At 38.2% G+C, this 20959-nt stretch overlaps 1 protein-coding gene across 5 annotated transcripts in view; it reads left to right on the top strand.

Moving 5' to 3' along the window:
- Positions 1-2374: 2374 nt before the first annotated feature.
- atp11b (ATPase phospholipid transporting 11B (putative)) overlaps positions 2375-20959 on the top strand; it is a 206010-nt gene continuing 187425 nt past the window's right edge. For 4 of the 5 annotated variants that reach the window (XR_005634390.1, XR_005634388.1, XM_039759306.1 and 1 more), the window contains exon 1: positions 2375-2744. Coding sequence is in view for 3 of the 5 variants with exons in the window: in XM_039759306.1 (XP_039615240.1) it covers positions 2718-2744 (27 nt within the window). In the remaining 2 variants the exon portion in view is untranslated. The remainder of the gene's footprint in view (positions 2745-20959) is intronic. The other variant, XM_039759285.1, reaches the window with a different exon arrangement.

The raw sequence follows: 20959 nt of genomic DNA, 5'->3' as shown, positions 1-20959 counted from the left end.
TTACAGAGTGATTCACAGTTTATGAAAATGTTACTGTAATACAACACAAGTAAATTAAAACATTATTGTTAACCATATTCCCATGTTAATATTTTCAACTGATAACTTGAATATCACAATCAAAACTAGAAAAATGTTCTCATAAATTGTAGTCTTATTGGTAAATTCATTATACAGTCACATTAGGTATGTTTTTTCTTTTTGGATTTCTTTTTGGCAAATTCCTTGAGGAGACTTATGTTTATTTTTGGCTCTTTTTTTTAAATATAAGAATTGATCATATGGTGTCAAATTTATGACCAATGACAGCTGTTATAAGAGTTTGTAACAGGAGGCGTCATTGGTCTAACACTGACGCTTTAAAACATTTTAATCTGAGGACCCAAACAAGAAAATCGATAACACACTGGGAGCCAAAATATGGTTTATTACAATAATGACAGCAAAGCCATGAACAGAGAAATAACAATGGCCATATCATGATAATAATAAACAGTGAAAGTCCTTGTTTCATTTCAAACATATTTCTCATATGAACAGTTTTAAAAAAGAAAAGTGGAAAGTAAACTTATTGATAATGTAAAAATAATTATTCTAACAAGTTAAAGATCCCAACGGTAGATCAGTACCAGTGTAGATGCTTAGTTTAAACTTCAGTAAAGACGAGAGAAAATTTATTGGGGTGCAGATCTGATGATTTTTGAAAGGACAATATGAATGATCGCTTAACTTAGTCACAATTGATTAATGACGCCTAATAAGGTAGCCTATAAAGCAGTGAAAATAATTAATCAATGCAGTTTATTTGTCCTGTCCTAAGTAGCAATTTATTTTTTAAATAACATTGTTCAAATAACTGCTAACATTAACAATACATACGTATTTCTAAACGAGGTCGCAAATAGTTTATTATATCCCACTTTTCATTTAACAATTCAATAAAATGAGTTAAGAAAATATCTGAATTATTCCTAAAAATGCATGCACTACCTGTATTTCATGCTAGGATAGGATAAATCCTGGTGAATAATTCGGTGAACTGTATCTTTTAAATGTTTAAAGCTGCCGACTGACATTATGCTGGATGTCTATACCACGTTTTATGTTATTTTCTGGAGGTCTTACGGTTCTCAGCGGTCCAAGCACACCTTTCCCACTAACATTAGATTGCAATTTATCCAAGCACTTTACAATAAAATGACGACGGTATTCTTCCTCACCGAGGAACAGTAAACCTATTTCAGTCTTTCTTTGCACCTATCCTACAGATTCTGATCTAACGACACGATTAACTATCGACCATGACTACTGAAACTGTTTTTAGTATACTGTACAACCTAGATATACTAATCCCATTCTCTCGCCCTCATTACCACTCCGAAAATGGTCACTGTCTTGCACTGCAGCAGTTAATTTCATTTCGACATTTCAAACTAGCGCCGCGGTTTCCTCACCTTACAGTCTCATCAGTTATTTCCTCTTGTCTCACCCTCTCTTACTCGTATCTTTGCCTGTCATTCACTTCAGCTTGACTGTTTTAACTAGTTATGAGAGGGGATAAGGTATCGTGGTGAATATGTTTTTGTAGTTCCGTGCCATTAAAACGAACGGTCTTTATGATGAGTTAACGGCGTTGTTACGCACGCTAAATATAAGGCGGTGTACAAATCATAGTTAGATTAACTCTGCTAACTTTACGACACAGGCGACCTACCAATAACATGTCGCGATCAATAGAAATAATAAACATTGGTCTAATGGTAATCGCTGGTGGCAATCCTGATTGCTATTTTACTGCATGAAATGGTAAACGTGAACCTGTGAAAATGCCTGGGGAAAAAGAGTGGCACTTATGAAAAAGCCCCCCTCCCCGCCCCCTCCATTTGCGACTTGGTGGTCTGGGGTATTTCCCGCCCATTCCATGCGGTCGTTGTGCCCCTGGCTCAATTAAGCTGTACACAATGCATCCTCGGAAGTGTATTAAATCTCTCAAGCAAGTGGAATCTATATGTTTTCTCCATGTTATGGTGACTTGCTCCGCGTACTCGAATGTCCTCCCACTGCTCACTCCTAAATTACTACTGTTCCTCAGAGTGCGATGTGATCTGATTGGCCTCAACGGTCTGTGCCCAAATCTTGTGTCAGCCAGTGAATGAATGTTTATCAATTAAACGACGTCCTATCCATCTTTTTTGTTCCAAATTTGCAAATACACTTCTGGGTAACTTCCGTCTTCTAGCAGAAATCAAAAACAAAAATGTGGATTCATGGAATGGAAAAATTCACCCTTTTTCGAGCGTCTTCCACAGTGTAAGTGATCCAATCGCAGTGGCGGGTGTATCATTAGGTGACGTCACTTCCTGGATGTTGTCAGTGAACAGAGTGGTGGGGCTCAAGCAATGAAGCAAGTCTGTACAGAGGAGCCGACTGCTGAGAGTGAAGGTGGAGGTGGAGGGAGGAGGCGGTAGTAAAGGAAGCAAGCAACAAACGAGAAAACGTTTACACCAAAAGAGCCCTTCTCCACCAGCACTCACCGGTTCCCTTAAGTCAGTAAATGGGAAGTGCTTAGCGGGCATTTTTTGTTTCTTTTTTGCAACTACACCGTATTGACTAAAAACTAATGGAGCTCTGAAGCGTGAACGCGGCTCATCTGGCAGACGAAAATTAAAGACAGATAATTCGGCGCAGTGCGCGAACGACACGCTTCAAAGTCCAGGATGCTACGGTGGATCAGACAGCAGCTGGTGAGTAGTGGTTTGGAAATTGGCCACAGTCGTTCATTTACGCGGTCGCGCCGTGGCAGATTTTTTCTAATGTAGTTCAGTATGTGGGAATAAGGTGAGTTGGTAAACGGTCATCGATTTCAAGACGAAAATACAAACCCAAAAAGTCTGCGAGCTAAAGAAAGCGTCAGGCTTCATAACAACTAATAGGCCCCTTCGGCGTGTCCTTTATGTTACAGTTGTAGAATGCTTATGTCGAAATCTTCCGATTTCCAGTTAAAAAAAGAGTTATGCCAATGCTCGCTTGGTGGTATAACTGTTGACTGCTTCTGTTGAGGGGGGCGGATGCCCCCTAGTAAATAGTGGAGGAGGAGCCCGGAAAAGTTGTACTGTACTTGTTAAATCAAAAGCAGACCTGCTTGCAGTCTCAACAGTGTAAGAAGAAAAACAGACAAACACACCGATTACATGTTATCAGCCATTGAATTATATCAAAGTTCCTTGGCAAACGTCAAGACATGACGTTGCACTTGCTGCTTGGCAGACGACAGTTTTCTGTATATGTGGTGTGGGAAGAGACACACCCTAATACGGAGATGCACCTAATGTTCCAAAAATTTTCCTTTTTAGTAAACCTGTTGCAGTCTTTATATGGAGTAATAAAAGAGTTTCTTTCTGTTGGGCATTATTATATAGCGCAGTGTTCGGTGGCATTTTCACAAAGAAGTTGGTAAGCATCAGAGCTTAAGTTGGGGGGCTTTTAACAACCGGAGGCATGTTACGTAGAAAAACAAAGTTGTTTGCTGTATGAAAAGAAGACAAGGTGGTTTAAAATAAGCGATTTAGTCCATTCTGTCACATGGTTATTGCTTGCTGTCTCGTGGCGCCGTTCTACTGGGCTGTTTTTTTGAAAGTGTTAACTTGGTCATTACTGCATCAGTGCATAGTCTTGGAGTATCCACATATTTTAAGAATCAGCCAAAATTCTGCTTATCATTTAATGAAACTGTACTCTGCTGGAATGAAAAACACACGCTCATACATACATGTACCTCGCAGAGTCCCCTTATTAAAACTATACTTGTGATCATCATGTGGAGTTTTCAGAGCGGAACAGTGCCTTCAGAAACACCATGTACCGAATACACATGGCCATATTCGTTTATAAATAAGATACTGAAGTGCCTTAAAATGCTGAATGTTGTTCCAATTTAAATATTAATGTAAATAATAATAATTCTAATAGTCAAATATTGCTGTAACTGTAGACAGACTATCCAACATATTTTGTCTACTAATATTTTGCATGGCATTTTGTGGAATTGTAGATATTTTGTAATTCGCGGCTAAATATTCCTGTCTACTGATTAAGTTGCACAGCTAGCTGAGCCTCAGGCTGTGTTTTACTTTTAATTAAAAATGGAGATGAGTGGAGTACTACTGTAATTTTAAATATCCATTCTTTTTATATAACATGTGGTGGCTTATGACAGTAAATTTGCCTGTGAGAGCTGCATGTCATGCACTAGTGTATTATCTGCAGCTGGTTACTGTCTTGTGCCTAATGCTAAAATTTCATAAGACAGTGAGCCTTAGTTTTAGTGTCTTCAGTTAATTGGATGTATCAGAAGTAGTGCTATGAAGCCAAGTATATTTCTGTATACAATTTTTTGTAGGGACTTTACAAAAAGCTAATATTAGTAGCAGACAATGAGGTGTATAGTGAAGGCTTTGGACCTAGCCCTTCAAACTCTGAAGTTGTGAGTTCAAGTGGTGCTGCTGATGCTTTATGACCATGAGCATGTCACTTCACCTGCATGTACTCCGATTGAAAAAACAAATGAAATGTAACCAATTGTATCTCAAATGTTGTACATCACCTTTGTTAAAGGTATCAGTCAAATAATAAGTAACATTAGGGAATTAATGCTGCAGAATTTGCCAAAACCAGTTACAGTAATAAATCTTTAACTGACTGTTGGGCCCTTTGAAGTTTGTTTTGATCATTGCTGCTCTTATGAATTTGGCATTACAATACCTTCCTTATATCCGTGTTTCTCAGTTTTAATGGTCCTGCACCCCAGTTGTGTAGTTTAAAACTTATTGATGACCCACTAGCATCAATAGCAAACCCCCTTTTTGGTGAAACAGGCTTAAATGGGGTGGGGGGGCAGGTTTTAGACTTGGTGAAACAAACCTGCTTAGAAACAGGAAGACCTATTGCGCAGTCCTGCTGATTACTTAGGCGATCTACTCCCAAACTAGTGATGGCAACCCACAGCCCAGTGGTTGAGAAATGCTGGCCTAGGTGACCCACTCGCGAACCAGTAATGGCAACACGATGCAGTGGTTGAAAAACACCGGTTTACATAGACAAGTTGTGCAGCTGTACTGTACTTAAAGATCAGTTAGTGCTTCTCTGTACTGGTGGTTAAAATATGTATACCAGTGACCCATGTAAGACCCACAGAACCTTGCCTGCAATGACCCGTCATAACTGGAATGTTACTTTGGAGGTATATTTACATATTTTTAGTTCGCTGTACATTTGGAGACATCACAGAATTAAGCCAGATGTATGAAAATATCATTATGGCAAAATTACTCTATTGCACATTCATGAAACATTTCACTATACAGTACTATATTTTTTTTTTAATAAGTTTAACATTTTGAAAGTTAAAAGAAACCCCCCAAGTTCTTCTGTGGCCATTACAGTTGCTTCATTGGGGTGTTCTTTAGAATGGCTGTGATGTTACACTTTTAATTAAGCACTGGCACTGAGAATGAGAACTTCGATTTTCTGAAATAATTTTTGTTGTCAAGGAACAGCCTTAGGTAGTAATGGCTTAAACGTTTTTATTATGAGACTTAAGGTATAGTACCATATTTTTATTTTATTTATTTATTTGAAAAAATAGACTTGATATAATTTCCAGTTACTGTTTTTAAAAATTGTACAATTATGTACATTTTGAAATTTTGTTATTACTTGATTTATTTTAATTTTTTTAATAAATCTATCCAGTTTTTGAACTAGCTCAGGTTGATTTCATCCACATAGGATACAAGGCATGAACCAACCCAGGATGAGAGGCACCAGTCTTTAATAGGGTAGATTTTTGCACATACTAAACAATTGTTAAACCAAACAAGATGCGGTGTTAAATGCAAGCAAAGTGTCTGTAGAAAACTCACATCAGGCAGATTGGTTCTGCAAACACTATACAGAGAGAGATGCTAGGGTGGCAGTAAAGCCCAGGTCCTTGAATCAGTGAGATGACAATATAATTCAGTGTTAACCAATTTAGGTAATAGTTAAATGGTCAAATTCAGAACTATATGAAACTATAGATGGATGTCTGCTCACATTATAAAATGTAGCACTGAAATATACCGTGGGTACTGTTAAAATCATTCTGTGTAAATAGCTGATTTTTTTTTTGTTTGGTTAAAACTGCTTTCGGTTCTCTTCATTTCTACTATCCATTTATTTTTTACAGTTAACTTGACTTTTTTCAGTCATTGTTCACTTGGTGCAAATTTCACCTGCATTTTTTCAAACTGAACATTTCAAAATGGACTCATCATAAGGGATAAATGGTCCAGAATCCAGATAAACGATTTTATGACACATTACAGAGTTAAAGACAGTCAAATAAGACATGCTTGTTTTCTACTTAATTTTAGTTGTCGCACAGCTATAGAGGCCAGTAGGAAATCTGAAACATGAGGCATTTAGTAGTGACTTACTTGCATACTATACACCAGGAGTTCCCAAACTTTTTTTTTGCTGCAGACCCCTTTACCAAAAACTTATAAAACCATCGACCCCCTAGTCACATGCAACGGTTTTTCATGTCCACACTTGCTTTGATAAGTTCGTTAAGACAATGCACAGACATGTTTGTGCTACATGTATTTTCATGCATTCTTACATTTGACTCTTTTAATGACACATTTACCTTTTCGTTCACAAGTTTGTTATGTAATGTGTTTTTATCAAAAAAGTGTTTTTTTTAATTATTTTGCTTCATCATTAGGTTCCTATTGGAATCATAGATATTTTGAAGTAACAAACAAATAGCAGTAGTAAGGGGGTCTATTTTTGCTGTCGTTGACCCCCAATTTTTTTTATTGAAACTATCGACCCCTAGAAAGTTCAAATCGACCCCAGGCAGTCAATATCGACCACTTTGGGAAGCCTTGCTATACACAATCAGATACAAACTTAAATTATTTCAGTTAAACCAGACCAAAAGCCTATCATCCACCACCTGTGGCCCTCCAAAAACTGCTCTTTGCCTAAGCTACTGTGAAAGCTTATTGAATCCTCACTGAATTGTCTCCTTTAAAAATTCTCTCAAATTATTCACGTATGTTGAAGTCACTCAGCTGTCAAAGTTTGCCTTTTAATTTGCTCACAATTTCTCAATACCAAAAGAAAATTCTGCTTAACAAAATGAGAATACAGTTAAAGCAATGTGTGCTTAAAATATTTAGTGTTAGATACTCAGGTAAAAGAAGGGCTTCATGAAAATGTTATTTTTATGAAAGTTCCTCATGTTGCCTAATCTTCTTCTTTTGGCTGCTCCCGTTAGGGGTTGCCAAAGCGGATCATCTCCTTCTATATCTTTCTATCCTCTGCATCTTGTTCTGTTACACCCATCACCTGCATGTCCTCTTTCACCACATCCATAAACCTTTGCTTAGGCCTTCCTCTTTTCCTCTTCCCTGGCAGCTCTATCCTTAGCATCCTTCTCCCAATATACCCAGCATCTCTCCTCTGCACATGTCCAAAACAATGCAATCTCTCCTCTCTGACTTTGTCTCCCAACCGTCCAACTTGAGCTGACCCTCTAATGTACTCATTTCTAATCCTGTTCATCCTCGTCACGCCCAATGCAAATCTTAGCATCTTTTAACTCTGCCATCTCCAGCTCTGTCTAGCAACAATAAAATTGAACCTTTAATCTTAAAAACAGTTTAATAAGTAAATATTGTTGTCTTTGTCGTAATAAATGCACAATGGTGAATTTGAAATGTGTTCTCCAGAAGTAACAAATAATATTTAAAAGCTGTACCTAAAATGAATTAATCCATTTCAGATGCTTACACTTTATCAATTTTATACAATGTGTTCTGCTGTAATGTGCCCACTGTAGCATTGAGCCACTGGTCATTCAGAATATATTAGAAAGAGAAGAAATGCTGTGTTTAAAAGAGTTAAAAGTAATTAGCAACTTCTAGTTTTCTGTTAGACATTTATTCAACTCCATTTTATAAGGCAGATCTAGTTTTAGATTGTCTTGCCAGTACAACATCAGGAGTTGTAGCAATTTTAAATGAACATGGAACAAATCACATTTAATTAATTGTAATAACATTACTGAATAACACTCTTGTGTCCCACGGTGAAACGTCCATGTACCATTACTCTCCCACCTTTTTTAGACACTTTCCGCTGTTCATGGGTAGAGTAGTTTATTATTTGTCATACTCGAGCATCCCTCCAAATCTATACCCACAAGCAAAATGATATCGAACATCATTGATGTTTTGAAATGACAATGTGATGATGTGAACCTTTAAGACATTGCACAGCCCTAGCCCCGTGATATATTTTTCTGACAGTACCTATGGGTAATTTTATATTTTAGCATGTTTTGGCACTGTTTACTTAGGAAAACTGTTGTTTATAAGGTGAGGTCTGGAATTGAATTGTTGACAGACCTGCCCAGCATGATTGTGTGTGAAGTGAGGATTCCTGAAAACTGGGAAAAAAATGTCTTCATAACACTATATAGAGGAAAGGGTGATCCAATTGAGTGTTAGTTAAATTGAGGAGTCAAGCTTTTTTAGCTGGTAATGAAGATAGTTGAAAGAATGCTTGAGATTAGAATTGGAGATCAACTGCAAAATACAGCATGTCCTCATCCCTGAGAAGGGAACAATAGATGCAGTCTTTGTTGCTGTCAAATGCAGGGAAGGCATCTTGCAAAGGGAAAGAAGCAGCAATATGTATTTGTAGATCTGGAGAGGATTTTAACAGGATTTCTTGAAAAATAGTGAGGTATTGAGGAAGTTACAGTCAAAGTAAAAAGTATATGAACCCCTAGGAATTATCTGTATTTATGTCTAATTACCATATAAAACATGGTTGTATATTCATGGCAGTCACAATAATGAACAAACATAGTCCCTTATAACTCAAGATACACAGATTGTCAGAGAAATTTTGACCATATTGAATAAATCATTCAAACTGTGAAAATGAAGCTTGGAAAAAGTAAGTGACCCCTAAGCTAATGACTTTTTAAAAAGCTCATTGCAGTCAGAATGTAGCACACCTGGAGTCCATTTAATGAAACAAGTTCAGAGGTGTGGCCTAGAATTAGTTTGATTGAAAAAAAACACTATAAGGTTTGAGTTTGAGCTTTTGACAAGAAGCCTATCCAGATGGGAATCATGCCTCACACAAAAGAACTGTCTGAAGAGCTACGATCGAGAATTGTTAATCTACATAAGGCTGGAAAGGGTTACAAAGTCATCCCAAAGATTTTAGATATTCATCAGTCTACTGTTAGGCAAGTTGTCTATAAATGGAGACAATTTGGTATTGTGGTAACTCTACCTAGAAGTGGGTACCCTGCCAAGATGGCCCCAAGAGCACAACGCAAAGTCAGCAATGAAGTAAAGAAGAACCCTAGAGTGACAGCAAAGGACTTGTTAGCCATTTCTAATGACTTCTTTATCTTTGTTCATGAGTCAGCTATACACAAAACAAGAACAAGAAAGGAGTCCAAGGCAGGACACCTAGAAGGAAGCTACTGCTATCAAAAAAGAACATTGCTGAACGCCTGAAGTTTGCGGAAGAGCACTTGGACACTCCACAACGGTACTGGGAAAATGTTTTGTGGAGTGATGAAACCAAAATTGAACTATTTCGGAGGAACAAGCAGAACTTCATTTGGTGTAAAAAGGGCACTGCATATCAACATCAAAACATCATTCGTACAGTAAAGTATGATGAAGGAAACATCATGATTAGGGAATCTATTCCCCAATCGGGAGCCCGGAATTCCCGGACATTTTTCATTCCCAGGAATGAAACTGCTGTAATTCCCAGGAAGCTGGGAACGGCCAAGCTTGCATATATACAGTGGGATGCAAAAGTTTGGGCAACCTTGTTAATAGTCATTATTTTCCTGTATAAATCGTTGGTTGTTGCAATAAAAAATGTCAGTTAAATATATCATATAGGAGACACACACAGTAATATTTGAGAAGTGAAATGAAGTTTATTGGATTTACTTAAAGTGTGCAATAATTGTTCAAACAAAATCAGGCAGATGCATAAATATGGGCACCACAAAAAAGAAATTAAATCAATATTTAGTAGATCCGCCTTTTGCAGAAATTACAGCCTCTAAACGCTTCCCGTAGGTTCCGATGAGAGTCTGGATTGTGGTTGAAGGTATTTTGGACCATTCCTCTTTACAAAACATCTCTAGTTCATTCAGGTTTGATGGCTTCTGAGCATGGACAGCTCTCTTTAACTCACACCACAGATTTTCAATTATATTCAGGTCTTGGGACTGAGATGGCCATTCCAGAACGTTGTACTTGTTCCTCTGCATGAATGCCTTAGTGGATTTTGAGCAGTGTTTCGGGTCGTTGTCTTGTTGAAAGATCCAGCCCCGACACAGCTTCAGCTTTGTCACTGATTCCTGGACATTGGTCTCCAGAATCTGCTGATACTGAGTGGAATCCATGCGTGCCTCAACTTTGACAAGATTCCCAGTCCCTGCACTGGCCACACAGCCCCACAGCATGATGGAACCACCACCATATTTTACTGTAGGTAGCAGGTGTTTTTCTTGGAATGCTGTGTTCTTTTTCCTCCATGAATAACGCCCCTTGTTATGCCCAAATAACTCAATTTTAGTTTCATCAGTCCACAGCACCTTATTCCAAAATGAAGCTGGCTTGTCCAAATGTGCTTGAGCATACCTCAATCGGCTCTGTTTGTGCTGTGGGCGGAGAAAAGGCTTCCTCTGCATCACTCTCGCATACAGAATCTCCTTGTGTAAAGTCTTGAATGGTTGAACGATGCACAGTGACTCCATCTACTGCAAGATGATGTTGTAGGTCTTTTGGTGCTGGTCTGTGGGTTGACTCTGACTGTTCTCACCATTCGTCGCTTCCGTCTATCCGAAATCTTTCTTGGTCTGCCACTTCGAGCCTTAACTTGAACTGAGCCTGTGGTCTTCCATTTCCTCAATATGTTCCTAACATTGGAAACAGACAGCTTAAATCTCTGGGACAGCTTTCTGTATCCTTCCCCTAAACCATGATGGTAAACAATCTTTGTCTTCAGGTCATTTGAGAGTTGTTTTGTGACCCCCATTTTGCTACTCTTCAGAGAAAATTAAAGGAGGAGTGATTAGTTCTAAAAGTTTTGGAATCAATAAAATGACAACGGTGCCCAAATTTATGCACCTGCCTGATTTTGTTTGAACAATTATTGCACACTTTCTGTAAATCCAATAAACTTCATTTCACTTCTCAAATATCACTGTGTGTGTCTCCTATATGATATATTTAACTGACATTTTTTATCGTAACAACCAACGATTTATACAGGAAAATAATGACTATTAACAAGGTTGCCCAAACTTTTGCATCCCACTGTAGCGTGTAAAAGAGTGACAATCGATCAAGAAATAACAGAGTTATAGTTGAAAATAATTAAGTGGCCCACGGTGTAGTGTTTTGCAGATTAATTAAGTCAACCAGCAGCAGTCAATCTCCCGGCTCAGACTAAGACGGAGTATAGTGGACTGGGAGGAGTCTGCAGTCTACAGCTCACGAATGCCGGGACAGGGCAGACTTCATTGACGTCTGTCAGACAACAGCTTTGAACAGCAACTTGAAATTGCAATGCGTCAGTCTGTTGCATCCGCATTATCTGTGCCAAGAAACTTGCCATCACAGAATGATGACAAGAAACTGGATGCATCAGTAAAAGCTGAAATGGCGGTGTTTCAGAGCAACGGCAAGCACGGGCGTTGTTTATAACAAGTGTATCAGTATCTGATCAGGTAGATCGCGTTGCATTCAAAAACATTTTTTTTTAAATGTTACTCTATCATATATCCTCCCTATATATATATATATATATATATATATATATACTATATATATATATATATATATATATATATATATATATATATATATATATATATATATATATATATATATATATATATATATATAACTATATAGCATATATAGCATATATATATATATATATATATATATATATATATATATATATATATATATATATATAGTGCATCCGGAAAGTATTCACAGTGCATCACTTTTTCCACATTTTGTCATGTTACAGCCTTATTCCAAAATGGATTCAATTAATTTTTCTCCTCAGAATTCTACACACAACACCCCATAATGACAACGTAAAAATGTTTGCTTGAAATTTTTGCAAATTTATTAAAAAATAAAAAAAACTGAGAAAGCACATGTACATAAGTAATCACAGCCTTTGCCATGAAGCTCAAAATTGAGCTCAGGTGCATCCTGTTTCCCCTGATCATCCTTGAGATGTTTCTGCAGCTTATTTATATATATAATTTTTATTTAGGTCTCTTAGATTTTTATTTTTATTATTATTATTAGCTTAATTATATATATTTAAGATTATCATTATTTCTTTCAAGCATGTTCGTATTTGGACAATTTGCACAAAACCACGGTTTTTATCAAGGCTTCCTTCGGGTAGCCTTTTGAAAAGAAATTTGCCTCCGATCAGTCCTAGCAACACACTTTCTTCCGACTCTTACATTTTTGTAGCTCTGATGTGTGCATCAATGTAATCGATGTATCAGGAAATCCTGCATTGACAATTGATTTTTTTTTTTTGCGGAGTACGTGCATCGAAGCTTCTCAGCTGTGCTTGTGCTAAGAAAAGGAAACATTTTAAAAATAACGTAACATGATTGTCAATGTAATAGTTTTCTGACCGTTATGAGTGTTGCTGTCATCAAGGATTTGATTATCATTATTTCTTTCAATCAGGTTCGTATTTGGAGGATGTGTTGTGTTCAAGTTATATTCCGTGTTTGTCAACCATTGTAAAGATAACAGGTTTCATTCATCGAAGTACCACCCAAATAGGTACTCGTGAATGTAAGATGTTCAACAGGCATTCCCGGTATTAAGTTGTGGAAATTGCCTGTGAATAATTTAGCGGTAGCGTGTGTATGAACTTAATTTAATCTTTTCCAGTCTTGCAAAGTCAGTTGACGTGAGCCGCTCGGAGTACATGCATCGAAGCTTCTCAGCTGTGCTCGTGCGATCTCGCAATGTCAACGCCTTTATTTAATGTTAGCTAAGACCCGGCACTTAAGTTTCTTGCTACAGCAATTTTAACTCCGTTACAAAGTGATCCAAAGTCTCGTTTAAACCTCGTGTCTTCTCATTAAACTTGAATCTCGCGTATACCATATTCGTTGTAGGCATGACAAACGGCAGCAGGAGTGTGTCTATAAACTTAATTTAAACTTACGTTTCACACCGTGCTTTGTTTCCGCAGTAGCTGCACTTATGAATATGCTTGTATGCATCACTCGCTTCATAATCTTTTGCTGCCTTCTCAATTGTGATATGCCGTTTTTTGTTCAGTGCTCTTTGGAGCTCTTACTTGTTTTCTACGTACTGCAATCACCGTCATTTCACGTGATTACGTGGGCGGAGTGATGATGTCACATGCAACTCCGCCCCCCACGGCCTTCGAGCTGAACTGTCCATTACAGTATATGGCGAAAAATAGGTTCCAGTTATGACCATTACGCGTAGAATTTCGAAATGAAATGCCCAACTTTTGTAAGTAAGCTGTAAGGAATTAGCCTGCCAAATTTCAGCCTTCTACCTACATGGGAAGTTGGAGAATTAGTGAGTGAGTGAGGGCTTTGCCTTTTATTAGTGTGTGTGTATATATATGTGTATATATATGTGTATATATATGTATATATGTATATATATATATATATATATATATATATATATATATATTGAACTAGATACATGTACTTATATGACAGTATGAACTGCTTGTAGATAAGGTTAGTCTTTTATTGGTGTCAACATATTGCCGTAGTTTCATCAAAAATAAGTGTTGGTTGTTCTAAAACCGGTTCACATGTGAGATGCCCTGCACTGTGTGATCCCCGGGAGCCCGGGATTCCCGAATTCCTGGGAATGGATAAACCCATCCGGGAAAGGATGCTTTGCTGCATCAGGGCCTGGACAGCTTGGCATCATTGAGGGAAAAATGAATTTACAAGTTTATCAACAAATTCTCCTGGATAATGTAGGGGTGTCTGTTCGTCAACTTAAGCTCAGAGGAGGCTGGGTGATGCAACAGGACAATGATCCCAAACATCGCAGCAAATCCACAGCCCAATGGCTTCAGAAGAATAAACTCCACCTTTTGGAGTGTCCCAGTCACAGCCCCGATCTCAGTCCTATTGAGATGTTGTGGAATGACTTGAAGAGAGCCATACACAGAAAATCCAAAGAATATGGAAGAGTTAAGGCAGTTCTGCAGAGAAGAATGGGCTAAAATTCCCCCCACATGATGTGCAGGTGTGATCTGCAGTTTCAGGAAGCGCCTGGTTGAGGTCATTGTTGCCAAAGGAGGGTCAACCAGTTATTAAATCCCATGGTTCACTTACTTTTTCCACTACCAGTGTGTATATCAGTACCTGTGACTTAGATGAAGATCAGATCACTTTTTATGACTAATTCATGCAGTAAACCAGATAATTCCAAAGGGTTCACACACTTTTTATTTTGACTGTTAAGTGTGGATGAATAGTTAGTGTCTATGGTGTTGTAAGTGTATGAGAAAGCACAAATGGTGGTTTGGGAAGCTTTTGAGGTAAAGGATAGTAACTGAGGTGGTGAAGGAGCTCATGTTTGGCAGTATTATCGTTTGGTGGCAAAATATGAAATAGAACTGAAGGAGAAGACACTGAAATGGAATACTAGTTTGCAAATGTAACGTCTCAAGGTAAATGCAGGACATATCAAGGTGATGGCTAGAGGCAAAAATGCAGAAGGAATGGAAGTTTGTGGAAAAATGCTTGGGAGAAACTCAGTCCAGTTTTTCAAAAGTGGGGTATAAAAAATGTGATGTGAATGGTTGTCTGCATGCAGATTATGTAACCTTTGTTTATAGAAAGTGTATGAAAGGAGTACAGAATGCCTATATAGTAAGTGTAGAGTTGTTTTGGAGAAGTGGGAATGTTTGGCTGTTTAACTGCCATGTTGAACACAGAGGTGTGGGTACCACAGTTAGTGCCAGAGTGAGAGCTGCATAGAAGATATTCTTGGAGCTATTCACTATTCTAACTTCTAAAGGAGTTTCTCTGGTATTGAAGGGTGAGGTTTATGAAAATTATATAAGGATTAGTACAGTATGCCATATGGCAGTGAGACATGGCAGATGAAAGTGGAACATAAAAGCAAAAGTAAAAAAATGAATGAACAAATTAGCTAATGCTGATTTAAGAGTAAAACTTAGTGTGAAGGTGATGGGTATTGTGCTGAGGAGAAATGGACTAAGATGGTTTGGGTGTCTGGAGCAAAAGGTAGAGGATGATTGGGTGAAGAGGTGCACAAAGATGGAGAGGGAGGTGGATGAGATAAGACCAACAAGGAGGACAAAAAAAGATGTGGTTGATGATATGAAAAGAATGTGTCTCTCTACAAAGCAAGCCCAGAGCTGTGAAGGATGTAAGATAATGATTTGTTGAGCAATTGGATAACCTGGGTATGCCTGGAACATTTAGGAGTGTGATTTTTCCCATTCTTATAGGCGGGTTCCTCTCAAGTTGTTCAGGATATCCAGGCTTAAGCATCTCAGTTTTCAAACAGTGCCACAAATTTTCCATCTGATTGAGATTAGGTATTTGAATGAGATTCACCTTTTTGTTCTTAAACCCAGATGTCGGACTCCCGTGGTCTCATTTATAAAACTTTGCATGTATTTAAGCATAAAAATACAGCAGGGAAAGTAAGTATTGAATGTGTCAGCATTTGTCTTGGTACATTTCTAATGGGGCTATTGACATGAAGATTTCACCAGATGGCGGTAAAATTCAAGTAATCCACACTTACAAAGAAATCAAAACAAACAAGTCCATATATAAGTTACGTGTAATAAAGTGGAATGACACAGGGAAGAAGTATTGAACACGTTTACTGAAATTTATTTAATACTTAGTAGAAAAGCCTTTGTTGGTAAAGAGAGATTTTCTTTCTTTGAAACCATTTGATAGTTTCCTTGGCTGTGTGTTTGGGATCATTGTCTTGCTGAAATGTTCACTCTCGTTTGATCTTCAGCATCCTGGTAAATGGCAGCAGATTCTTATCAAGAATGTCCCAGTACATTTCTCCATTCATCCTTCCTTCATTATATGAAGTTGGTATGGTGTTTTTGGGGTGATGTGCAGGGCCATTTCTCCTCCAAACATGGTGTGTGCAATTACTTCCAAAGAGTTCAATTTTGGTTTCATCTGACCAGACTATATTCTCCCAGTATTTCATTGGCTTGTCCAAATGTTGTGCAGCAAACTTTCAAAAAACTTCAACATGGTTTTTCTTTAGCAGTGGAGTGAGTGTACATAGAGACCATGGCAGTTGAGTGCGTTATTTATTGTTTTCTGGTCTTTCTGAAGCTGTTCGTGAGTTGTCCTTGGCTTTTGGACAACTCTTCTGATTATTCTTTTGGCTCCTCTTGTGAGGAGCACCTGGTTGTGGCGGGTTCTTTCCATTTTCGGATTATGGCCCCAACGGAGCTCACTGGAACATTCAGAAGTTTAGAAATATGTCCGTAACCAATGCAATCAGTATGTTTTGCAACAATAAGGTTGTGAAGATTTTGAAATAGCTGTTTGCTTTTACCCATCATGAGATGCTTTTTGTGTGAAACCCTGGTAGCGGGAAACCTTTTATAGGCCATTAATTAGGAATAAACCAGCCCTTATTACTTTGCATTGATAGGGATTTTGGTCTTGTCCGTTACGGGAGATGGACATCTGAAGCGGAACTATATGAGCAGTGGTGTTATTTTTTCCTCTCTTTTATCATCCCGAGGTGTCCTGTATTTACTCAACCTGAGAAGGCTCAATTACAATATATGCAAACATATATAAACATGACAGGCAGAAAAGGGGCTCAGAAAGGAACGCACAAGACCGCTAAAGCTTCTTCCAAGCCTAGACGGACATTAAGTCCAAGCTTATGGTATGGCCTTTCAGAGACTGACCTGTAACAGATCGTCAAAAGCACAGATTTCCTGGGACCTGATGCTGCTGCATCGCCTGTAGTCGAGAATGATTGTACAGGCGAATTGGACCAGGATAGCTCATCAGTTCCAGAAGATTAATTGAAACTGAAAATATCCTTACCTTCTGCCTTATCAACTACTCCTTGCGAGCCGGGAACATTGACTGCAACTGGGCTTGCCACTTCAACCGTAGAGCACAGAGAAGAACCAAAACGATCCATCCCAGCTGAAGGTAATGATTTCCACAATGGCCACCGCTCAAGACATAAAGGAGTTTAGTAATAGTATAAAGAATGATATAAAGAAAGAAATAAAGGACATACACAAGACAAATGAGCAGCTGCTTCAGGATTTTAAAAGACCAAGAAAAATGTTTAAACAATCGCTTTGAGTCAACCTTTAAAGGTATACTAAAATAAATTGAAGAACAAATACAGGAAAATGTGTCTAAGTTTGAGAATAAACTTGGCACTTGGCGCTTAGTTGGAAGGTGTTAAGCAAACGTTCACAACTTGTATTGAAACAGCTGCTGCTGTAAATTCCGACAGGTCTGGCCTCACATGTGGAGGCAAAGGGGGTGGAACTAGGAGGAGAGATAAAGAGAGCAAGCTTTTTCTAATCTTTTAATCCTTGTAAGTGGCAACGTAACATTAGGCTTTATGGCAATAACTCCTGGGAAAATTCGAAATTAAGGTCAAAGCTGTTTTATTATAAGTTAAAACTAAAAAAATGACAACAAAAGTTCAGAAGCAATGTCTCCATGACCAAACAGTTATCTTTTGAACTGGAATGTTAAAAGGCTGAATCACGAATTAGGTGAGAGAATACTTTTTCTCTTTAACAGGTCTAAACGCTAAAATAGTATTTTTACAGGAGACCCACTTATTAAGCAAGGATCAGTTTCGGCTGCACAGAGACTGGACTGGCCAAATATTCCATTCCAGCTTTACAAAGAAAACTAGAGATGTGGGAATTCTTATACATAGAGCAATCTCATTTGTAGTATCAGATATAGTATCTGAACCATGAAGGGATATATGTGATTGTCATGGGAATTTTTTTTAACTGTAAAGTAATTTTGATAAACATCTTTGCACCCAATATGGATGATAGGGATGTCATCCAAAACGTATTTGCATCAATTCCAAATGTAAATACTCATAAAATTATAATGGTTGGGTACTTTGATTGTGTTTTAAATCCAGACCTAGATAGGTGCTCTGCCACAGGGGTGATGACATCTAACACTGCAAAAACAATTACACAGTTTGTAACTGATCACAACTTATCAGACCGCTGGAGATTTCTAAACCCAAACACGAGCATTTTCCTTCTACTCACCAGTGCATCACTGCTACGCAAGAATTGATTATTCATTTATAGATAACAATTTCTTGCCTACAATTAAATCTTGTGAGTATGGCACTATTGTTATCTCCTACCAAGCCTCTTTAATCATGGAGCTAAAATCATTATGCCCCACAAACTTATCTTGCAGCTTGTGTCTTAACCCACTTTTAATAGCAGACGAGAACTGTACAGAATTTCTGTCCAAGCAAATTGATTTTTTTTTTTTTTTTTTTTTGGAGACAAATACATTCTCAAAGGTTTCTGTAGGAATACTCTGGGAAAATCTGAAGGCTTTCTTAAGAGGATAGATTATCTCCTATCTTTCCCACAAAAATAAATTGGAAACCAAGAAGGTATCGGAGCTAATCAGTGAAATTACCAGAATAGATCAAGAATATGCCAGGTGTCCAAATAAAGCACTTCATAGGAAAACATTTGCATTCAGAACTCAACCTCTTGACAACTAAAGAAACAGAACAACTAAGTTTTAAATAAAGGCATCATTACTATGAACACAGAGAGAAAGTTAACAAGATCTTAGCTCAACAGATGCATAAGCAGGAAGTTCACAATGCAATCCCAGCAATTAACAACACAAACGGAGAAAAAAAATCATTGACCGTAAAAATATAATGCACACATTTAGAGACTACCTTAAATCCTTATATTCTACTGAATTTAAATAAGCCATGCCACAACCTAATGCATTTCTGGGTGCATTACAAATACCACAACTAGATACTCTCAGTGCAGAGGAATTGGATAAACCTCTGGCACTATCGAAATTACTAGATGGTATAAACTCACTCCATCCCTGATGGCTACCCTGCTAAATATTGTAACAAATTCTCAGTTAGGCTAGATCTCCTTTTATTAGCAACATTTACAGAAGCTAGAAACAGTAAAATTCTACCTCAAACTTTTCGTCAAGCTTTAGTTACCGTCTTTCCTAAGCAAAACAAGGACTTATTACAATGTACATCATCCCGACCAATCTCACTTTTGAATAATATTACAATGCTCTGAAGTCCTAGCTATAAGTATTGAGAAAATGCTTTCTCCTGTAATTTCATAAGACCTAACTGGATTTATTAAAGGCAGACGCTTCGCTTCCAATCTTCGACTCCTGTTTAATCTATACTAATAAAAGGCAAAGCCCTCACTCACTCACTGACACATCACTAATTCTCCAACTTCCTGTGTGGGTGGAAGGCTGAAATTTGGCAGGCTCATTCCTTACAGCTTCCTTACAAAAGTTGGGCAGGTTTCATTTCGAAATTCTACACATAATGGTCATAACTGGAAGCTATTTTTCTCCATATACTGTAATGGAGTTGAGCTCGAAAGCCGTGGGGGGCGGAGTTTTGTGACATCATCAATATATATATATATATATATATATATATATATATATATATATATATATATATATATATATATATATATATATATATATATATATATATATATATATATATATAAACTGCTCAAAAAAATTAAAGGAACACTTTGAAAACACATCAGATCTCAATGGGAAAAGAAATCCTCCTGGATATCTATACTGATATAGACTGGGTAATGTGTTAGGAGCGAAAGGATGCCACATCATTTGATGGAAATGAAAATGATCAACCTACAGAGCCCTGAATTCAAAGACGCCCCAAAAATCAGAGTGAAAAAATTATGTGGCAGGCTAGTCCATTTGGCCAAAATTTAATTGCAGCAAGTCAGAATTGTACGCAGCACTTTGTATGGCCCCTGTGTTCTTGTATACACGCCTGACAACATCGGTGCATGCTTCTAATGAGATGACAGATGGTGTTGTGGGGGATTTCCTCCCAGATCTGGACTAGGGCATCACTGAGCTCCTGGACAGTCTGAGGTGCAACCTAGTGGCATTGGATGGACCAAAACATAATGTCCCAGAGGTGTTCTATTGGATTTCGGTCAGGAAAGTGTGGTGGCCAGTCAATGGTATCAATTCCTTCATCCTCCAGGAACTGCCTGCATACTCTCACCACATGAGGCCAGGAATTGTCGTGCACCAGAAGCCAGTGTACCAGCATAGGGTCTGACAATGGGTCCAAGGATTTCATCCTGATACCTAATGGCAGCCAAGGTGCCTTTGTCAAGCCTGTAGCGGTCTGTGTGACCCTCCATGGATATGCCTCCCCAGACAATCATTAACCCACCACCAAACTGCTCATGCTGAATGATGTTACAGGCAGCTTAATGTTCTCCATGGGTTCTCCAGACCCTTTCACTTCTGTCACGTGCTCAGGGTGAACCTGCTCTCATCTGTAAAAAGCACAGGGCACCAGTGGTGCATTTGCCAATTCTGGTATTCTATGGCGAATGCCAATCGAGCTGCATGCTGCTGGGCAGTGAGCTCAGGGCCCATTAGAGGACATGGGGCCCTTGGGTCACCCTCATGAAGTCTTTCTGGTTGTTTGGTCAGAGACATTCACACCAGTGGCCTGCTGGAGGTCATTTTGTAGGGCTCTGG

This window comes from Polypterus senegalus, chromosome 1, assembly GCF_016835505.1.
Source record: "Polypterus senegalus isolate Bchr_013 chromosome 1, ASM1683550v1, whole genome shotgun sequence".
In the NCBI taxonomy this organism is placed as follows: Eukaryota; Metazoa; Chordata; class Cladistia; order Polypteriformes; family Polypteridae; genus Polypterus; species Polypterus senegalus.
The sequence above is the reverse complement of the archived record's forward strand: the minus strand, read 5'-3'. Positions and strand labels throughout refer to the sequence as shown.